At 37.8% G+C, this 22,858-nt stretch overlaps 1 protein-coding gene and 1 pseudogene across 1 annotated transcript in view; both read right to left on the minus strand.

The window, feature by feature from the left end:
- The window catches only part of SMARCAD1 (SNF2 related chromatin remodeling ATPase with DExD box 1), an 89,468-nt gene extending 74,085 nt beyond the window's left edge, over nt 1-15,383 (minus strand). Inside the window, exon 1 of the mRNA XM_068975028.1 lies at nt 15,194-15,383. Coding sequence (XP_068831129.1) covers nt 15,194-15,383 — 190 coding nt within the window. The remainder of the gene's footprint in view (nt 1-15,193) is intronic.
- A 645-nt stretch (nt 15,384-16,028) lies between these two features.
- LOC138081789 (small ribosomal subunit protein uS9m-like) overlaps nt 16,029-22,858 on the minus strand; it is a 173,645-nt pseudogene continuing 166,815 nt past the window's right edge.

Genomic DNA, 22,858 nt, shown 5'->3' on the forward strand with positions numbered 1-22,858 from the left:
GTCCAGTGGTTAAAAAATCCTCCTGTCAATGCTGGGGACATCAGTTCAATCCCTGGTCCAGGTAGATTCCACATGCTGCACGGCAGCTAAGCCTGTGTGTCACAACAAGAGAAGCCACCGCAATGAGCAGCCGGCGCACCACAACTAGAGAAAGCGTGAGTGCAGCAACGAAGACCCAGCACAACCATAAAGAAAACAAGAACAAGAGGAAGGAAGGAATTCTTAAAAAAAAATAAGAAGAAAAAAACTATATTCCTTCCTCCCCTCATCCCTCAAATTCAGTGAGACAAGTAGCACTGTTTTAAATCTGTGAAGATTCCTGGTTTAATAGAAAGACAGCTAGAGTCTCATATCTGTTTGTGCAATTATCTGTTCAAGTGTATTGTTTATGTTTGGTTTACAAAGGAAATCATGCCTCACTACAGTTATATAGTTAAGGAAGGAATATTTTTCAAAAATAAAAAATAGCCTTTTTACTTTACTGTGGGTATTTTTTGACACTGAACCCAAATTTGATAGATGGTAGTTTTTCTAAAGGTTGTTGCAATGTGGAGTCTGAAATGATGAGAACGAACTTTTCATTCTGTTACATTAAAACCCTCCAGTCAATCTTGCACTTTAAGAGCCCCTTAACCCACACATTATTTTTTTAAAACATTGTGTGCATTATCTTTTGGAAAATATTGGTTCACTCACTGATTAATGCACATCTTCCAAATGTTGAGACACGTCATATTTTTTTTTTACAAAAATGACATTCATTAATCTCACCACTGGTCTCTAAATACCTGGAGATTGTCAAATCACATTTGTAGATATGTTTTTCAAAACTCAAAAGTTTCCTCTGAAACTAGAATTTTATCACTTGCATAAATACTGTCAGTTGTTTTCCTTGATATCAGTTCATTTTTTGAAAAAAAAAAAAAAAAAAAGTCTGTTAAATACCTGTCTACATAATGTGGTTTGTCAGTCATTCTTTTAAATAACAATGGTATTCTGTGAAAGAATGACAAGCTCAGCTCAAACTCAAAGCAACTGCTCAAATGCTTTCTCCTGAGACAACTACTGCACTCCAGCATGCAGCAAAGGGGAGTTTCACATTTTGTTTCAAAAAATATTAAAATGGTGCCTACTGATAAAGGTTGATTTATTAAAAACTATTTTTACTGCTTCATCAAGAACATTCTTAAGTGAAACTGACATTTAAAAATTTTAAGGATACAATGACAATTTAGAACAGCTTGGAATCTTGGCCTCAATTCACGCTAGGGCACTAGCAGTTTTACCTACCACTGCTTTTGCATCATGAGTGCAAATACCAATATAGTGAAAAAGGTGAGCAATGTTTTAATATTATTATGAAATAGTTTTAACCCTTTTGGGTCTGAGGGACCTCAAAAATTCACAGGTCATACTTTGAGGACTAAAGGGATACAGTAAGAGCTTTATATAAAATATCAACTTCCTAGTATCAATAATCTGGAATTAGAATAGTGCTCAAGTGATTAGATTTGTTTGTTTTGACTATTTTCAGAAGTAAACAACAGGAAAAATAGCTAACAGCCAATGGCCAAAGAGATATTCCTGATGTAATGACGTTTTATGACCCAAGCAAAGAAGCAATTTTAAGTAGCAGCACAAAGGAGACAGGAAGGAAGCAAAAAAGAAAACTATAGAAATGAGGGAAACAATGTGAAAACTAGAAACAATTATAAGACACTGGCTACTACTCAACTGACTTTATTGCATGCCTGCTGTATTTAAGGCACTGTACCAAGAGGTGGGGGATATAAAAGAAAAAAAAAAAAGGGCAAGTTACAGTTCCACTTGCCCTAAAGAAACTAATAATAGGAGCTAAAGAGCCATGTATATAAATAGCTATATTATGAATCATAATTTGTGCCATGTGAGAGGAATCAACAAAATGCTAAAGGAACATAAGGGAAAACAGCCTGTCCTTTCATGTAAAAATAACTTTAAAATCCTATTTTAGGAACAGAAGATGGTATTTTCCCATTATCAAAGGCAATGGGAACCTACATCATTAGCATATGCAAGAAGATTCCAAGATTCAAGGGAATAAGTCCAAATGAAATTCTCCATTAGTGGTGTGCAAACAGAAGACAAACTTATATCCTAAATTTTTCCAGTATACATTTGTTTATTTTGATACCTAAGTCTACCATAACACAAAAGGATTTAAACACCTGCCACTGATTCTACCTTTCCAAAGGATCCCAGATCAAAAACTATTCAAAAAAAAAAAAATCACTGCTGGGAGATTATGCATTCACACAGGAAAGTCTAAATCAATTTGTTAATCCACAAATAAAGGTGAGGCCAAAGTAGAATGAAAACACTTAAACCTTTGATTCTGTTCCGTAGACTTATGTAAGTGTGCCTTTTTGCCATAACTGTGTACTGTTCTACATGATTCAATTCTCTAATATGGCAACTGACTTTCAAGGCCATTCCTAGTGAAGCACATCACACAACTGCCCCTTTAAAAGGTTTATTACCAAAAACACAGATTATAAGTTCTGGACAGTCTTGGGCTTCCCTGGTGGCTCAGTGGAAAAGAATCTGTGTGCCAGTGGAGGAGACCTGGGTTCGATCTCACCTGCTGAGGAGCAACTAAGCCTGCATGCCCCAACTACTGAGCCCGTGCTCTAGAGCCTGCAGGCCTGCATGCTCTAGAGCCCGTACTCTGCAACAAGAGAAGCCACCACAATGAAAAGCCTGTGCTCCACAACTCACCACAAGAAAGCCTGCATGGCAATGGAAGACCCAGTGCAGCCAAAAATAAAGATTAAAAAATTAAGAAAATACAATCTGGACAGTCTTAATTTGAATGCCACAGTACACAGGGATCTTCAGCATCTTAGATAAATCAAACTATCTCTGATGAAAGCTATCAAAAAAAGAAAAAGAATACACTAAAAGACTGAATAGCAGTTTCTAATACACTAGCTTAAAATGAGAAACAAGAAACATTTCAGGCTTAAGCCAAAAGAAAAGGTAAAGATAAATAGAAAAAATGTAAAGGAAAGAGTAATCTGATTTATAATGGACAAGGTCAAAGTGTTGAACCTGAAAAGTACTTTTTAATAACAGAATTTATATCTACATTAAAAATAAAACTGACATGTACAAATGCATTCTAATAATGAAATGCACAAACATGGCAGGATACATAGAGCAAAAAGTCAACAGAGACAAATATGAGGCTTTAATTGCCTTGTCTAAACTCTTAATAGAAAAGACAGCACCAAAACAATTAAGATATAAAAAGATATTTTTTAAACTATTTTGATTGGTACCCACTGTAAGAGACAAATTATGGATTATGACCCTAAACATACAGATCACTAGATAGAGTTATCTAACAAAGGTCTCATAGGCTGTACTGTTACACTTTGATAATTTTCTATTTATTGCACTCTGAAAAATGAGTTATATGCATTCAGCCAGGATCCAAGAAACTGACTTTATGACACGTTTGTAATCCAGTTTGAAAAAAGATATAAATAATTCATTATTTTTGACATATAAATAAATCTGTGATTAGATTATGTGTTTTCAAGTACTCAGAGCTTTTATAGAAATTCCTTAGTAGGCCAAAAAGAATATCTCAGTAAATTCATCAAAGATGAAATATTACAGACTACATTCTCTGGTCACAAAACGTAAAATTGGAAGTAAATGTTAATAAGAATGTTGAAGCAAAATTTCAGTTACTTGGAAATTAAAAAAAAAAAAATAAGAAAAACAAAACAAACCACTCCTTTAAACTTTCAGGTCCAAGAAGAAGAAAAAGCAAAAACATATTAAAATCTATAGTACAGGAATACCTCTTTTCTTGAATTTCACAGTGTTTTTTTTTTTTTTACAAATTGAAGGTTGATGGTACCATATGTTGAGCAAGGTTACTGACATTTTTCCCAACAGCATTTGCTCACTTCATGTCTCTCTGCTATATTTTGGTAGTAATTCTTGTAACGTCTCAAATATTTTATGGTGACATTTCTTACGGTGATCAGATATCAGTGATCCTTGATATTATTGTTGTAATTGTTTTCAGTTCAGTTCAGTTCAGTTGCTCAGTCGTGTCCGACTCTTTGCGACCCCATGAATTGCAGCACACCAGGCCTCCCTGTCCATCACCATCTCCCGAGTTCACTCAAACTCTCGTCCATCGAGTCAGTGATGCCATCCAGCCATCTCATCCTCTGTCGTCCCCTTCTCCTCCTGCCCCCAATCCCTGCCAGCATCAGAGTCTTATTGGAAGACTCTTTGCATGAGGTGGCCAAAGTACTGGAGTTTCAGCTTCAGCAGCATTCTTTCCAAAGAAATCCCAGGGCTGATCTCCTTCAGAATGGACTGGTTGGATCTCCTTGCAGTCCCAGGGACTCTCAAGAGTATTCTCCAACACCACAGTTCAAAAGCATCAATTCTTCAGCACTCAGCTTTCTTCACAGTCCAACTCTCACATCCATACATGACCACAGGAAAAACCATGGCCTTGAAAGTAATGTCCCTGCTTTTGAATATACTATCTAGCTTGTTCATAACTTTCCTTCCAAGAAGTAAGTGTCTTTTAATTTCATGGCTGCAGTCACCATCTGCAGTGATTTTGGAGTCCCAAAAAATAAAGTCTGACACTGTTTCCACTGTTTCCCCATCTATTTCCCATGAAGTGATGGAACCAGATACCATGATCTTCGTTTTCTGAATGTTGAGCTTTAAGCCAACTTTTCCGCTCTCCTCTTTCATCAAGAGGCTTTTTAGTTCCTCTTCACTTTCTGCCATAAGGGTGGTGTCATCTGCATATCTGAGGTTATTGATATTTCTCCCGGCAATCTTGATTCCAGCTTGTGCTTCTTCCAGCCCAGCATTTCTCATGATGTACTTTGCATATAAGTTAAATAAGCAGGGTGACAATATACAGCCTTGATGTACTCCTTTTCCTATTTGGAACCAGTCTGTTGTTCCATGTCCAGCTCTAACTGTTGCTTCCTGACCTTCATGTAGGTTTCTCAAGAGGCAGGTCAGGTAGTCTGGTATTCCCATCTCTTTCAGTATTTTCCACAGTTTATTGTGATCCACACAGTCAAAGGCTTTTGCATAGTCAATAAAGCAGAAATAGATGTTTTTCTGGAACTCTCTTGCTGTGGCTCAGATCATGAACTCCTTATTGCCAAATGCAGACTTAAATTGAAAAAAGTAGGGAAAACCACTAGACCATTCCAGTATGACCTAAATCAAATCCCTTATGATTATACAGTGGAAATGAAAATAGATTTAAGGGACTAGATCTGATAGACAGAGTGCCTGATGAACTATGGACAGAGGTTTGTGACACTGTACAGGAGACAGGAATCAAGACCACCCCCAAGAAAAAGAAATGCAAAAAAGCAAAATGGCTGTCTGGGGAGGCCTTACAAATAGCTGTGAAAAGAAGAGAAGCAAAAAGCAAAGGAGAAAAGGAAAGATATAAGCATCTGAATGCAGAATTCCAAAGAATAGCAAGAAGAGATAAGAAAGCCTTCCTCAGGGATCAATGCAAAGAAATAGAGGAAAACAACAGAATGGGAAAGACTAGAGATCCCTTCAAGAAAATTAGAGATACCAAGGGAACATTTCATGCAAAGATGGGCTCGATAAAGGACAGAAATGGTAATTGTTTTAGGTGCCCCAAAAGCATCCATATAAAATGGCAAACTTAACTGATAAAACGTTTTATGTGTTTTGACTGCTCCATCCACCTGCCATTTCCTTCATCATTTTCCCCCTCTTCCAGCTTCCCTATTCCTTAAGACACAGCAATAAATTGGGTCAGGTACTAACCCTCCAATGGCCTCTAAGTATTCAAGAGAAAGGAATAGCTGCACATTCCTCTCTCTAAATAAAAAGACAGAAATGTTTAAGGTTAGTGAGAAGGCAGGTCAAAAGCAAAGACAGGCAGAAAGTTAGGCCTCTCGCAGCAGTTAGCCAAGACGTGAATGCAAAGGCAAAGTTCTGGGAGGAAATTAGAAATTCTACTCTAGTGAATCTACAAACTAGAAGCCAAACAGCTTTATTGCTGATATAGAGAAACTTTTAGTGGTCTGGATAAAAGGTTAAAAACCAGCCTCAGCATTCCCTTAAGCCAAAGCCTAATCCAGAGCAAGACCCTATCTCTTCCATTCTATGAAGGCTGAGAGAGGTAAGGAAGTTGCAAGGAAAAAAGTTTGAAGCTTGAAGCAGTTAGTTCATAAGGCTGAAGGAAAGTAGTTGTCTCCATAACATAAAAGTGCATGATGAAGCAGGAAGTGCTGATGTAGAAACTCCAGCAAGATATCCAGAAGATCTAGCTAAGATAATTAAGGAAAGTGGCTACACTAAACAAGAAAGTTTCAGTGTCAACCAAACAACCTTCTAATGGAAGAAGATTCCATCTAGGACCTCCAGAGCTAGAGAGGAGAAGTCAATGTCTGGCTTAAAAGGATAGGCTGAGTCTCCTGTTAAGGGCTAATATAGCTGGTGACTTTAGTTGAAACCACTGCTAATTTATGCTAAATCTACTCTGCCTATGGTCTATAAATAAATGGAACAAAGCCTGGATGACAAACAGTTGTTTATAACATTGTTTACTAAGTATTTTAAACCCACTGTTGTTACACCTACTGCTCAAAAAAAAAGACTGCTTTCAAAATATGACTGCTCAGGGAATTCCCCAGTGGTCCAGTGGTTAGAACTCTGGGTTTTCACTGGTGAGGGCCTGATTCAATCTCTGTATGGGGAGCTAAGATTCCACAGATGTGAAAGAAGAAAATACAGATGGATATATTTATAATGTGGTGGTAGGGAATGGCTTTCTTTTATCAGTTCTGATGGGGACCTAAAACCATAGGCCTTAAAGAAAAAGATGAACAAACTGACCATTTAAAAATGGAAAACTTCTCTGTTGTAAACAACAAACAGAATTAAAAGACTGGAATAAAAAAAACCTTAAAGCAATTTAATTGTTCATTAGCCTTTTAAAGATTAGAAAGGTTTGCAATATTCTGGCCTGGTATGAAAAAGCAGACATCTGAAAACCAGGCTGTAGTTTAGTGCAAACTGGTAAAACTATTATGATGGGTTATTTGGCAATTACTAAAATATTAATTCATATTCCTTCTAACGTGACAATTTCATTTCCCAGAATTTTTCCACAGACTGTACACAGGCAAAAACATCAATATCAAAGAATGGTCACTACAGCACTCTTTAAAACAAAAAAAAGAAATAATCCTAAACAACCAATGTCTATTAACAGGGAACTATATGAATTATAAAACATCAATGTATAAGACATACTGTAGTCACTAAAAGCTATTCAAGTATAGCATGTTCTATATGAACATGGAAAATATTTTTTAAAATCTACTTTTGAGGGGACTTCCCTGGCAGTCCAGTGGTTACGAGACTGCACTTCCACTGCAGTAGGCATGTGTTAATACCCAGCTGGGCAACTAAGCACATGCAGCATGGCATTCGGGGGACCTCCCCCCAAAAAGTCTGTAGTGGGCTGCATTACAATATACATAATACTATTTTATCTAAAAAAACAAAACCAACAACCTAGAATAAATATAGGTAGGGAAAAAAATGAAAAAATGAAAAGAATACCAACGCTAAATGAAAATACTACATGGTCTCTCCATTACACAATTGTCATAATCATTTTTATATAACACTTTATTTTGAAGAAAGCACAAAAACTAAAAAGGTAGAAAAGGAAAATAGACAAAAAAATGTACATTTAAAATGAATTTAAAACATTTAGACTCACAGTACTTTTAGAACAACTGAGCACTAATCTTTTTAACAAATACAACTCTTCAACTAATACTAGCAAACATTAGGAAACCAGAATTTCTATCCAAAGATAAAATAAGGATTCACATTTTGGCCACACACACTTAAGAGGACTCAATAGTTAAAGTATCACTCAATAGTTAAAGAATCAGAGGTTAAAATGATACATGCAGCTTCATCATTCAAATGATCTTATTCATTTTGATTTCAGAGAACAGACAAAGGAAGTGAAGTCCAAAAGTGATAACTTAAGATTGCACAATCAATAAGTGGCAGAGCATTGCTCCTTGGAAATCTTTTTTGAACTGGTATAATTAAAAAAATTTTTCCTCTTACTTATTAACAACAGTTACTTTCAACATGATGACCACACCAAAATGGCAACCACTGTAGAAGACTGACTATTTCATTAAGGAAAGAAATCCATCAAGCATACACTAAAGCGTTCCTCCATTCCAACCTCAGAACCACCTATGAATCATGTATTTTTCTCTTTCACTCCCATTCCCCTGGGTAAAATGTGTCTTTATTTTTTCCTCAAAGTTAAACAGTCCAGTTACGGTTGCGCTCCTACCTCCCTGATGCCTCTCATCAGATACCACCCCCCGTCGTTCATCCTTTCTCCCTCCACTAGCTTCTTTCCCTCAGCTAAAATATATGCTGTTTTCAATTTCCTCAGACATCTTTTCTTGACATTATTTCCTCATCAAGCTGTTTCTCTCTTTCCCTTATTGGAATAGGAGTCTTCACCTGCTTACTTTTCTATTGAAACTGCTATGGGCCAACAGGAACTTTAATTTCAAAGGAAAGTGGTCTCTGATCAGATCTCATTCAAACTGATTTCTCTGCAACATTTGATACTGGTCACTATACAACACCTACGTGGAAACTCTCCTTTCTTTTGCTTTCAGGGCATTACCATTTGCTTACTATTCTGTCATCCTTTATATCTTTCATTGGTTTCCCTTCCTTTATCCATTTTTAAATACTGATGCTTCTTACTATCTATTTTGTTTAGAACATTTTTTGGGGGGGGCAAATTTGGAAAACTCAGCAGTGGCCACAGGACTGGAAAAGGTCAGTTTTCATTCCAGTCCCAAAGAAAGGCAATGCCAAAGAATGCTCAAACTACTGCACAATTGCACTCATCTCACACGCTAGTAAAGTAATGCTCAAAATTCTCCAAGCCAGGCTTCAGCAATACGTGAATCGTGAACTTCCTGATGTTCAAGCTGGTTTTAGAAAAGGCAGAGGAACCAGAGATCAAATTGCCAACATCTGCTGGATCATCAAAAAAGCAAGAGAGTTCCAGAAAAACATCTATTTCTGCTTTGTTGACTATGCCAAAGCCTTTGACTGTGTGGGTCACAATAAACTGTGGAAAATTCTGAAAGAGGTGGGAATACCAGACCACCTGACCTGCCTCTTGAGAAACCTACATGAAGGTCAGGAAGCAGCAGTTAGAGCTGGACATGGAACAACAGACTGGTTCCAAATAGGAAAAGGAGTGCGTCAAGGCTGTATATTGTCACCCTGCTTATTTAACTTATATGCAAAGTACATCATGAGAAATGCTGGGCTGGAAGAAGCACAAGCTGGAATCAAGATCGCCAGGAGAAATATCAATAACCTCAGATATGCAGATGACACCACCCTTATGGCAGAAAGTGAAGAGGAGCTAAAAAGCCTTTCGATGAGTGAAAGAGGAGAGCGAAAAAGTTGGCTTAAAGCTCAACATTCAGAAATCGAAGATCATGGCATCCGGTCCCATCACTTCATGGGAAATAGATGGGGAAACAGTGTCAGACTTTGTTTTTTTGGGAAAAAATCACTGCAGATGGTGACTGCAGCCATGAAATTAAAAGATGCTTATTCCCTGGAAGAAAAGTTATGACCAACCTAGATAGCATATTCAAAAGCAGAGACATTACTTTGCTGACTAAGGTTCGTCTAGTCAAGGCTATGGTTTTTCCAGTGGTCATGTATGGATGTGAGAATAGGACTATAAAGAAAGCTGAGCACCCAAGAATTGATGCTTTTGAACTGTGGTGTTGGAGAAGACTCTTGAGAGTCCCTGGGACTGCAAGGAGATCCAACCAGTCCATTCTGAAGGAGATCAGCCCTGGGGTTTCTTTGGAAGGAATGATGCTAAAGCTGAAACTCCAGTACTTTGGCCACCTCATGCGAAGAGTTGACTCACTGGAAGACTCTGATGCTGGGAGGGATTGGGGACAGGAGGAGAAGGGGACAACCGAGGATGAAATGGCTGGATGGCATCACTGACTTGATGGAGGTGAGTCTGAGTGAACTCTGGGAGTTGGTGATGGACAGGGAGGCCTGGTGTGCTATGATTCATGGGGTCGCAAAGAGTCAGACACGACTGAGCGACTGAAGTGAACTGAACTACCACAAGGATGACTCCAAAGTTGATTTCTCATATTCCAACCATTCTAAGCCCTAAACTCCAATGTTCAACCCTCTACTAGACCTTGCTACTAAAACATAAGTGTAACTCAAATTCAACATGTTTTGGTATCTACCTCTTAATCCTGCTGCCTAATTCAGTTGATAGTGCTACTCACTCAGCTGTCCAAGCAAGGAATATCTGCATTACCTTTAAATCTTCCACATTTAACTGATCATCAAATATCATCATATTCATATCATATAAAATGTCTCTAAACTGCCGCCTCTGTCATTTCCCTATATTTAGGCTTCAATTATTGCAACAGTTTCATTACTGTTTCTCCCATGTTCTACAATGTATACCAAATAAAGTCCATTCTCCCTGGGAGAGCATATAAACAGGCCTCATAAAACCCACCAGTTTTTGTTTTTAAATCTTTTCTGCTTCATGCATACTGCCCTACACCTCCTTTTCCATAGATAACTTCACCTATTCCATTTGCATACCACATTCCAAGGCAACATGCTTTTATCCCTTGTTCACTGAATAAGCAATGAGTCATTGTTTAGTGTTCACTCAGTCATTTCTTTATGATTTTTCTTGATTCTCTGCAGAAAGAGGAATAATTTTATCACTGTGAATTAGACTGTGGTCCTACACTGCTTAATATCTTCCCTTATTACAAGTTACCACATTGTGTTATTTTAACCATATATATTTATGTGTTCTTTCCTCTTGGTGCTCCTTGAGGATCATGCTTAGCTCAATGTTTTATTCTTTATGCATTAAACAGTAGATTCTCTCCTCTCACACTCATTTGTCACTGCTTTATTCTCTCCAAACCTGCTACGCTCCCAGAAAAGTAAAATAAAAAAGAAAATGTAAGTAGTAACGATTGATAACTCCAGGTGTTAATGAGAGTAAAATAAACCGAGGTCGGGGGAGGCGACCCATAGGTTAAGTGTATGCCCTCATAGCCAAATGCTGGATTAAGGGAGCCTGTCCTCTATCAAAGGTAGTTTCAAGTATCCAAGGCTAAAGATGACTGATGGCTATGGCACTGTTTCAAGATCATAAAGAGAAAGAGGGACATTTAAAAATATGTACAGAGCACTATTATCACCTATTCATCATTCAATACTCCTTTTTTCAATGCATACTTTGAAGGCCTGCTATACACCAATCACTGTTCTGAGCAATGGGGATGGATAGATAGGTAAACCAGGTCTTCGCGCTCAGATCTTACATTCTAATAAGTGGAACATAAATACATAATGCAAAGTTAGTGATGGATACTATACAGAAAAATACAGTAAAGGGGGTGAGGGTTGATACTTTAGAGAGTAATCAAGACCTTCTTTAAAAAAGGTAACATTTCACTAAGTCCTAATGCACCAGCAGAGTCACATGCAGTAACAACAGAAAGTGTCTCGGAGGCAGATGGAAAAGCATATAGGAAAAAGGAAAGACTGAACAGGGTTTGGCATATTCAAGGAACAGTGTCCCTGTGGCACAGTAACTGAAGGAGAGTGGTATCAAATAAAATCTTAACTCTTAGGTAAAATAACTGGATTATCTGAGAAAGAGTGATAACAAGTAATTTTAACCACATACAATTTCTATCCTGTAAGTGGACTCAGACCCTAACACTGATGTAGATACACAAATGTAGCATAATTCTATATAATAAGAGTAAATTACTGGTTGATGATAAAGAAAGGTCAATATTCATATCCCACTGATGATACGTCCACTGATTTCCCAATGTCCATATTCAGTCTTAAATCCAATTTTAGTGTGTTGACCCCTCCACCGAACCGTGTGTACGCACGCTCGATTGTATCTGATTCTTTAGGACCCCATGGACCAGGTTCCTCTGTCCTTGGGATTCTCCAGGCAAGAATACTGGCGTGGGCTGCCACTCCCTTCTCCAGGATATCTTCCCAACTCAGGGATAGAACCAGGGTCTCTTATGTCTCCTGCACTGGCAGGCAGGGTTCTTTACCACTACCGCCACCTGGGAAGCCATGGGCCCAAGGCCTGATGTTTAATTCAGCACCCCTCTCCCGCCATGCTAAGTTAAGCTGCTTTTGGGCTACTGCTAAACTGGCAGGCTCCCCTTGTGGCTAAGCTAGTTAAGAATCTGCCTGCCATGTGGGAGACCTGGGTTCAATCCCTGGGTTGGGAAGATCCCCTGGAGAAGAGAAAGGCTACCTACTCCAGTATTTTGGCCTGGAGAATTCCAGGGACTGTATAGTCCACGAGGTCAGAGAACTGGACAGGAGCGATTTTCACTTTCAAACTCAGGGCAGGACCTCTGATTCTCATTTGAATTTTTAAAGGCATACCCAAGGTCTTACAGTGGGTATTTCATACCTATTCTAATGTATAGAACTACCTTTATTCTCCTCAATTACTTAAACTAAAATTCTTAACATTCATTTTATCTCAATCCTACACAAGGACCCAGATGTAAAATCTTGCACTTTCTTACTCTGAAACGCTTAAGCCTTGTTCTTCTGTTTGTACTGCCATCATTGTTAGGATTAAAAGAACTTCCAAAATGATTTCTCTCCCTTTAAACACTATACTCAGCAATACACAGGTTTCATGACTGTCAGTCTGATTTTCTTTTCTTTTTTTTACAAAACAAGTTTCTTTCATTATTTTACCCTAGGGCTTCCCTGGTGACTCAGCGGTAGAGAATCTGGAAGCCAATGCAGGAGACTTGGGGTCGATCCCTGGGTCAGGAAGATCCCCTAGAAAATGAAATGACAACCCACTCCAGCACTCCTGCCTGGGAAATCTCACAGACAGGGGAGCCTGGTGGGCTACAGTCCCTGAGGCTGCAAATATTCAAATACGACTTACCAACTAAACAAGTACCTCTGGAGTACCTATAATATTAAATCTAAACTTTGCCTTACTTTTCAAGATTCTCAAAAATCTACAGGATCAATTACAATAATCTTTTCTGTAAGCAAAGCTCTCTCTTCCGAGTAGGATGAGCCCTCACCATTCCTGGAACAAACTTGATTTTTGGGTAATTCCCAAGTGTCATTAAGACTTACCCCACAATTTCTAAAGGCAGTCTCAGTTTTAAAAGTAATTTACATATGGAAAGCCCAAATAAAGAGAAAAGAAGTGAAGTCTCCTTAGGGAAAAAAAGGAAAGCAGAAAAAACACCTTCTGATTAGAAAAAGCAACTAAAAATTTTACATTACTAATATTGATAAATAACTGAAACATTTCCTTAAATTCCAATTTACAAAGTGTTTTTATTTTAGAGATGAAATAAAACTGTGGATCTCAGATAATCTGAGTGACTTGTCCAATGTCCCATTTAACTAAAATGAAGAAGCAGAGGCTTCCAAGGACTCAAAATCCCATGCCTAAACCCTGGCCTTTCCTTCCCTACAGAATAAACAGATTAAAATATTTACTGTTAAAATATTAAAGTACCTGGATGTTTAGACCTTAACAACAGCATGTTATGCAAACAAAATTATCTGCTGAAAGAATACACACAGGGATGTTTTTAAATCTTCCAGTGGTCTAAATTTAGGTAAGTTCAAAATTCTTCAGATAAACAAAGCCTTTCAAAATTTGACTCCTAATTACCAGTTAGTCAAATCTACCAAATTGTTCCATCAAGTTCCAATTACACCTAAGTATTTAAATTGTTATTCTAATGATAACTTGTAGGGACTGTCTTCAATGTTATATTTAAGTAGAACAGCAAACAAAATGGGATTATCAAGGGTAAAGACATATATTACCAATTCTGTAATTTAAAAGCTGCTTATGAAATACTGAGCTTTACACTAAAAAGGGTATTACTGAAATAAACATTAAAATATAACTTCTAATATTCCTTTCATCCTTCATAAGAAACTGAGTGACATAAATGATTAAAAGTTTAAGTTCAGGAATTAGATTGCTTGGATTTGAGCTCTGGTTCTATCAACTTCCCAACTTTACCCACCAGGTCTCATTTCTGCAAAATGTGGATAATATCTTGCAGGCTTGTTTTAAATAAGAGAATGTGAAGTACTCACCATTTATGACTAAAACACAGCAGCAGTTCAAATGAATACTAATGGTTAACTGTCAGAAGAACACAGATTAAGATGGGAATGCTAATTTTGGGCTCCTTCTCAAACCCTACTGTTGGTAACAATTTGCTGAAGAGATTAAAAAAAATGAAGAACCACCATGAAGAACACCACTTATTGGGACTTCCCTGTTGTCCAATGGTTAAGATTTCAAATGCCAATGCAGAGGTGTGGGTTCAGATCCCTGGTCAGGGAGCTAAGATCCCAGATCCCTTAAGGTCAAAAAACCAAAACACAGAAGCAATATGGTAACAAATTCAATAGACTTAAAAAAAAAAAAAAAGGTCCATATTAAAAAAAAAAAAACGTCAAAGGAAAAAAATTATTCATATGCACTTTGGAAGTCAGGTGGTTGGCAAAACCTGAATGTGACCTGCTCTTCATTTGTTCATAGACGTTTTCTTCAGGCACCTTGAATCAAGTCTTAGCTCATAGCAAGTTATCAATTAGTTTTGGAGAAATACTGGAATGAATTTAAACGTTTGCCAATAACAGCCTCAAAATCTATCAAAGGACTGAATCACCTAGTTCTTTTTCCCATAGCTGCCATTCTGACCTAAATTCTGATTTTAGCTGCCATCACTGGGCCGTATTTAAGAACTTACCCAAAAGTGAAACAACTGTGGATGGATAATAAGTTGGAGGTACATGGTGCCTATGGCAGTCCCAAAGCTGTATGTAAAAGGGCATGGTGAAGGACAATGCATCAGTATGTGTAACATCAAGAACAAAAATCAGAATCTCTTCTGCTTTTCTTCTTAAAAAACAAAACAAAACAAAAACAGGAAACTGTCTTGATGTTGTATCAATTTCCAACATTGTAACTCACCTGTTTTTTCAGTTACATCTGAATCAGGGGTGCCTGCCCTGCTAACTTCCCCTTCAGCATTCTCCTCTTCAGCACTAAGAGAAATTGGTGAAGAAGGGCCAGGCTGGGAGGGTTGAGGGGTTGCTTCGGGCGCTTCCTCAATCTTATTTCTTTTCTCAAAGCGAAAACGGTCCAGGTTGAAAAGATTCATATTGATATAAACTACCACTTCGTGGGGTTTGGAGCTTTAAATGAACTATCTGCAGGGAGAAATTAAAAGGAGAAAAAGAGGCCATGAAAACAATATAAAATACAAAGCCACAGCAGCTCATTCCCAAGGCAATTAAGTGCCCGCAAACATGCCAGTGGCTCAGCATGACTGTTATGGCTGCGCTTCATTGTTAGGCCATAACAATCAGGTGGACAGGGGTATCCTTTTAAATTTTTCCATTGCTTTTTTTCACTCCCTCTCTCCCCCACCCCCGCCCTTCCTTCCTAGAACCACACGCTGACCCTCGCGCAACCTCCTCTTACCCCAGCACGCGCGGGCACGTTTCCCACGCTAACTCCCCTGCGGGCCGCGCGCCCGCCCACAGTGAGAGACTCCCTGTACTAAGATGCTCCCTGCCTCCAGAAAGGACGTGCCAGGGCCCGTGCCTCGACACTGCAGGGACACAAAGGGGCCAAAGCAGGGGAGCGGCGGAGGCCGTGGTGGCGGGCACCCGCCCGGAAGTTGACGCGGCGCGAGCCCAGCTGAGAGGAAGCTGATAGGATCAAAAAAACACAGGGAAGATTCAGAAGTGCAGACTGCTGCGGCATCTCTTTCAACGATTGCTTGCTCTCTATCACTCTCCCCCTAGTACTTACAGTCTTGCAACTTCGGTGCGCTTAACAAAGACTGAAAAGCAAAAATAATTCTTGGCGTGCAGCGACGGTAGCCGGGCCGGGACCTTCTAAAACAGCACGGAGAAGCCCAATGAGCGCGTAATGATGACGCAACACGCAACCTAGGCTTTTCTCTTCCCCAGCGACGCGCGAGGGGAAAAATGTCTAGGCGCGCGCCGTTGTCATGGTAACCCGTATCCGCCTCTTTCCCTTGGAAGCGCGCTTGTGGCCTGTTTCTCCAGGTTAGCCGGAAAGTTGTTAAGTAGAACAATAATAACACAATGACAATAAATAGCCTAATAAGAATATTTCATATAATATCTGACATAATCTATACATTTATATAATCTATAAACAGTATAACACCGTTGTTCTAAAGGGATTACGTATAATCGCAACCCTTTTAAGAAGCCTGTTTTTATAAAGGAAACTGAGGCCTGCAGATGTTAAGTAGTGAAGAGGGAAAATCGAGGTATGTTGAATTTAAAAGCGTATTAACTGCCTCTGCACTGTTGTTGGGATTATTCCTAGAGTGGAATATGACAATTCACGTATCTTGATAGAAGTATTACCTTAAGAATATTTCCTCTCTTTACTCCAACATTAGAATAAACAGACAGTTTTTGAATTGTAATTTGATCCCCTGTAAATTTCTGTAAATCATTCTTCTGCCAAATACATTGGTCGTTGTAAACAAATTAACACTTTTTAAATCAGTGTTTTGAATTGTGTAACGTAAACCCATAATTACAAAAATTAATTTTGTAATTAATTATCTGGGTCCATAAGATTCAGGATCAATGACTGAACAATTGGGATTTCCATTGTACCTATCCTTGATATCCCATGAAATGCCCTAGATTTATGCATTAACTTATAAATAGTAAATTCTTTTTGTTAATGAAAAATATTTGCTTTAAGATCTACTCTTAGCAATTTTCAAATATGCAATACAGTAGTATTAACTATAGTCACTGTGCTGTATGTGTAATAGAAAAAATGAATCTTTGCTTTACATTCAGAAAGATCTAGCGTTGAAAATGGATTGATTAACTTGATGACTTTGGTCATATTGTAAATAACATCTCAGTTTCCTCATCTTTTAATTGTGGTTGATGATACTATTGACATCTTTGCTACCATTAGCGGCTTGTGTTCATGCATATGGACACCCACCTCAAATGTCCAAGTCTGACACTATTTAGGAGTTGGCATAATTTTTAAAAAAGTATGCTCTGTTAAGTTTGAGTTTTAGATAAGCAATGAGTATTTTTTAGCATAATTATGTCCTATGCAATATTTGGAACTTGTCCATACTAAACAGTTATATGTTGTTCGTCTGAAATTTAAATTTAACATGGTGTCTTGTATTGTATTTGGCGAAGTTACTTTCACCCTACCACTTTATCACCTCTTTGACCTAGGGACTTTTTGGCTGCACATTGGGTCTAAGGGTATAGATACTAGAAACACAATTGGCCCTCAACAGAAAAGACCTGGGGAAAAGTCACTGTTAGCCATTTTGGAGCCATGTGAGCAGAGTATTTTGAGAACCAAGTCCTCAAAAGCATTCCACCTTATTCCAAGAACTCACCTGATGATTTGAACAAACCTATTTGGTTATTTTAAGGAATAAAATATTCATTAGATTTGTAAATTTTGCTAAAACTTTTGGCTCATTCTCACTATGGTACCAACTAACTTTTTTTTTTATTGTTTTCTACTTTTAAGTTTTTTTAAAGAAATAATTGAAGTATAGTTGATTTATAGTGTGGAGACTATCCCCTAAAAGTATCCTAAAGAATTTTTTTTAATTTCAAGAATTTACAAAAAAAAAGTCTTGCAAGCCTTCCCCCCCCACCCCCACCAAAAAACCGCTTTATAGAGCCTATAAAGGGACAAAAAAAAAAGTAAAAAACTTGTTCATTAAATTAATGCCTGAAGGTACTTCTGCAGTATCTAGAGAAATGCGGAGGAAAGGATTGGGACTCAGCAGTTTTCTAGATTGTGTGTGTGTGTGTGTGTGTGTGTGTGTGTGTGTGTGTGTGTGTGTGTGTGTCTGGCCAAAAAGTTAAGATATTAATTTATTACAGAAAAACCCAAATGAGTATTTTGGACAGCCCAATATTATTTATTTGTGCAAAAAAAAATTTTAATTTTATATCTTGGAAATACATCTTTTTTAAAATGTTCCCAGAGACATAAATCCAGCTTACAGGAGTAAAGAAATGAAGGTTTCAAGAATGACCAGTTCATGGTGTAAAAGTATTTTCTTGAGACTAAACACAGTTAGATCTTAATAATTATAAATATGGCATACTAGTCAACTTTTTGTTGCATTATCAATATATAATTTTAGTTGAATTAAACAATAAGCTTGCTTGTCTTGTGTAGGTCAACTTCAGATTACAATGACTGTCTGTACAACGTACATACTCATCAATATTTGTTGAGTGAATGAATGGTAGTAATAACAAGACAAAATTTCAGAGTAGATAGATAAACAGAAATAAGTTTTAGAATAAGCTGAGAATCTTCAAAATGATGCATGCTATGGAAGAACAACATAAACCAGAGCTTACAAATTTCAGGAAAGAGTTGACACACCTCAAGAAAGAGAAGTAAAAGGAAAAAGAAATCTTGGATTAAACTGGACGTAAAACATAGGTAAACAAACATAATAGATAATGCCTTAAGAGAAATAGAGGAGGAAAAGAATGTTAAAACTTGAAAACTAAAAATATAAAGCTAAATATATTTCAAGACAAAATAATAAATATTAAAGATAAGCAAAGAAGGTCCAACATAATTATAATTGAAGTCACTTAATTGCACTCATCTCACACACTAGTAAGGTAATGCGCAAAATTCTCCAAGCCAGGCTTCAGCAATATGTGAACCGTGAACTTCCTGATGTTCAAGCTGGTTTTAGAAAAGGCAGAGGAACCAGAGATCAAATTGCCAACATCCGCTGGATCATCAAAAAAGCAAGAGAGTTCCAGAAAAACATCTATTTCTGCTTTATTGACTATGCCAAAGCCTTTGACTGTGTGGATCACAATAAACTGGAAAATTCTGAAAGAGATGGGAATACAAAACCGTCTGACCCGCCTCCTGAGAAATCTGTATGCACTTCAAGAAGCAACAGTTAGAACTGGACATGGAACAAGAGACTGGTTCCAAATAGGAAAAGGAGTGCGTCAAGGCTGTATATTGTCACCCTGCTTATTTAACTTATATGCAGAGTACATCATGAGAAACGCTGGGCTGGAAGAAGCACAAGCTGGAATCAAGATTGCCGGGAGAAATATCAATAACCTCAGATATGCAGATGACACCACCCTTATGGCAGAAAGTGAAGAAGAACTAAAGAGCCTCTTGATGAAAGTGAAAGAGGAGAGCGAAAAGTTGGCTTAAGCTCAACATTCAGAAAATGAAGATCATGGCATCTGGTTCCATCACTTCAGGGGAAATAGATGGGGAAACAGTGGCAGACTTTATTTTTTGGGACTCCAAAATCACTGCAGATGGTGATTGCAGCCATGAAATTAAAAGACGCTTACTCCTTGGAAGAAAAGTTATGACCAACCTAGATAGTATATTGAAAAGCAGAGACGTTATTTTGCTAACAAAGGTCCATTTAGTCAAGGCTATGGTTTCTCCAGTGGTCATGTATGGATGTGAGAGTTGGACTGTGCAGAAAGCTGAGTGCCAAAGAATTGATGCTTTTGAACCGTGGTGTTGGAGAAGACTCTTTGAGAGTCCTTTGGACTGCAAGGAGATCCAACCAGTCCATTCTGAAGGAGATCAGCCCTGGGATTTTTTCGGCAGGAATGATGCTGAAGCTGAAACTCCAGTACTTTGGCCACCTCATGCGAAGAGTTGACTCATTGGAAAAGACTCTGATGCTGGGAGGGATTGGGGGCAGGAGGAGAAGGGGATGACAGAGGATGAAATGGCTGGATGCATCACTGACTTAATGGACGTGAGTCTGAGTGGACTCCAGGAGTTGGTGATGGACAGGGAGGCCTGGCGTGCTGCGATTCATGGGGTCGCAAAAAGTCGGACACGACTGAGCAACTGAACTGAACTGAACTGAACAGAAGGGAACCAAAGCAAAGGTGTGGAACAAGTAAGTATAGCTATAATTCAAAAAGCATTTCCTAAAAATCATAAGGATTTGAAATTATTTATTGAAAGAATATATCATTTACCTGAGAATATCAACCCAGATGGCCAACACCAAGACATATTCTAGTAAAATTTAGACTTTAAAGGAAGGAGAAGTAGACATGTTAGAAGGAGTTTAGAGTGCAAATCCTAGAGTGCAGATATGGTCCTTTATTTGAATTGAAAATATTTGCAGGAACTTATGAGGTTCGATATACATAATATATAATATCTGTGTCCCCTGGAATGGCATAAAAAAGCTTAAATTATTCCCTACCTCCAAGATTGTGGTCTTGAAATACATTTACCACTAAAGAAAACCAGGACTTTTTTCCAGTCAACGTAGGAAATGTACAGAATGAACCTGGAATGATTTCATAAAGCAAAAGCAAAGAAATTATGAAAGACCACTAACATCATGTCAAAAAGTTTCACGAGTCAACTTGAAGAGGCTCTTACCAAGGGTCAAAGATGGTACAATTTGAACTTCAATATGGTTAAAAATTGCAGTTATTTGAAAGCTATTAAATATGTTTAAATATATGAGTTTTTTTCTGATGTTTAAAACAACTGTTCAGAGAGTGAAAGGAAACAATTACCATGAAAATTATGGGGAGAGAATCACGCTTTTATCTTGCCCTTTGTCTATAAAGGGCTCTACTGAGTAATCAAATAATGGATGAAGGGAAGTGGCTACTTATAAAAGTGTTTCAACTAGTAAGTGCAAAAGAAGTTATAAAATTTGAATTGCTGAGTATACCTGGCCCAAATTTCTGACCTACAAAATTGTAATCTGTAATAAAATGGCTAACCAATAATTTGGGGGTGGGTTTGTTATGGAGAAATAGATAATTGGAACATATCCAACTTTTTCCAACATTTTTGTTCCAAATGTACTGATTCTCTCAGTTGTAACTAAAATGGTCCTTATTTTCCCTTCTTAAAATACTGAGAGGGCTTTCCAGGTGGCATTAATGGTAAAGAACCCACCTGCCAATGCAGGAGACCTAAGAGACATGGCTTCCATCCCTGGGCCAGTAAGAGCCTCTGGAGGAGGGCATGGCAACCCACTCCAGTATTCTTGCCTGGAGAACCCCATGGACAGGAGCCTGGCAGGCTACAGTCCATAGGGTTGCAAAGAATTGGACACGACTGAAGCAATTTAGCATGCAAAATACTGAGATTCAGAAACTCTAGAACTCTTAGGCTTATTTCCTGTTCACCTGAAGTTTGGAGTAACTGAGTCCAAAAGTCAACATTTGATAGCTTTTGTTTATGTGTTGTCACATTTTCTCTCTGCCTTCTTTGCCAGAAGAATTATTTTCCACAATAGTGTATATGATTCTTTCTAAGTAGTGTAAAGGAGGTTTAAGGCACCTCTTCTTTAGAAATAAACAGTTAGTCACAGAAAGACATTATCATTTCTAATTTGTATTAAAGTGTTATTTATGATTCAACATGGTAGTTAAGATAAAGTGTCTAAAATGTAGGCCATAAAATAAAATTTCGTCAGTAGGATTGCTTAAATGTAGTGACTAAGATGTCAGAAATAAATTACTATCAAGGGTACCTATGGAGATAGAATTCACCTTTTACACTAAAATAAATATGTAGGGGTGCTGTTGTGATGGTTAATTTTATGCATCAGTTTCACTGGGCTAAGGATGCTGAGATAGCTGGTAAAACATTATTTCTGGGTGTGTCTGTGAAGGTCTTTCTGGAAGAACTTATCATTTGAATTGGTAGACTGACTAATGAAGATTGCCTGGACCAATATGGGTGGGTATCACCCAGTCCATTGAGGATCTGCATAGAACAAAGTGGTGGAAGAAAGTCCCACTCGCTGAATCTGCTTGGACTAGTACATCCATCGTTTCTTTCCTTCAAACCTGTTCTCAGGCCTTCAAATTTGAGTCTTGGACTGGAAAAACACCACTGACTCTCCTGGACCTCCAGCTTGCAGAGGGACCACTCAACCTCAAAAATCGGATGAGTCAATCCCTCATAGTAAATCTCTTCCTGTACACATATATATCCTATGGTTTCTGTTTCACCATAGAACCCATAGCTGCCAAAATCCTGTTAATTACTTGTTAGTTTTGAAATGGTCTCAGTGAAAATGTTTGCTAGAATCTTCAAATTTCTTCATCAAATAGGAGGAAAGGCTTTGTGGGAAGTTAATTTTTATTTATTTTTGCCTTATATTCACCAAAAAAAAACCATGAAGCAATTTGGGGAAGGAGAAACCCTTCCAAATTTGAATTGAATACGAAACCAAGTAATATAAGAAAGAGCAACAGAGATTAAAAATGGGATTTGCAAACTTGGATCCCTTAACTTGATATCTTAAAAATGTAAACCACACCTGGTTAGTAATGGAAATTTAAACTTGTGTAATCTTACCTCCCACACACAATATGAAATGGAAAACACAAGATGCCAAATCATAAAACTGAATAGATTTTTCTTCCTTGGTAACAGGAAACAGACAAATATTATCAATTTGTAAGCAAATGCTTATTTTCCCAGATTAATCATTCTTTATTTGGAGAAGTGCAAGGGATGGTAATGAACCTCTTTTGAGAACCTGATTTTTAAAAAGCTGTGGAATGCCTTTCAGAAAACTGTATA

This window comes from Capricornis sumatraensis, chromosome 7 (genome assembly GCF_032405125.1).
Source record: "Capricornis sumatraensis isolate serow.1 chromosome 7, serow.2, whole genome shotgun sequence".
Classification (NCBI taxonomy): domain Eukaryota; kingdom Metazoa; phylum Chordata; class Mammalia; order Artiodactyla; family Bovidae; genus Capricornis; species Capricornis sumatraensis.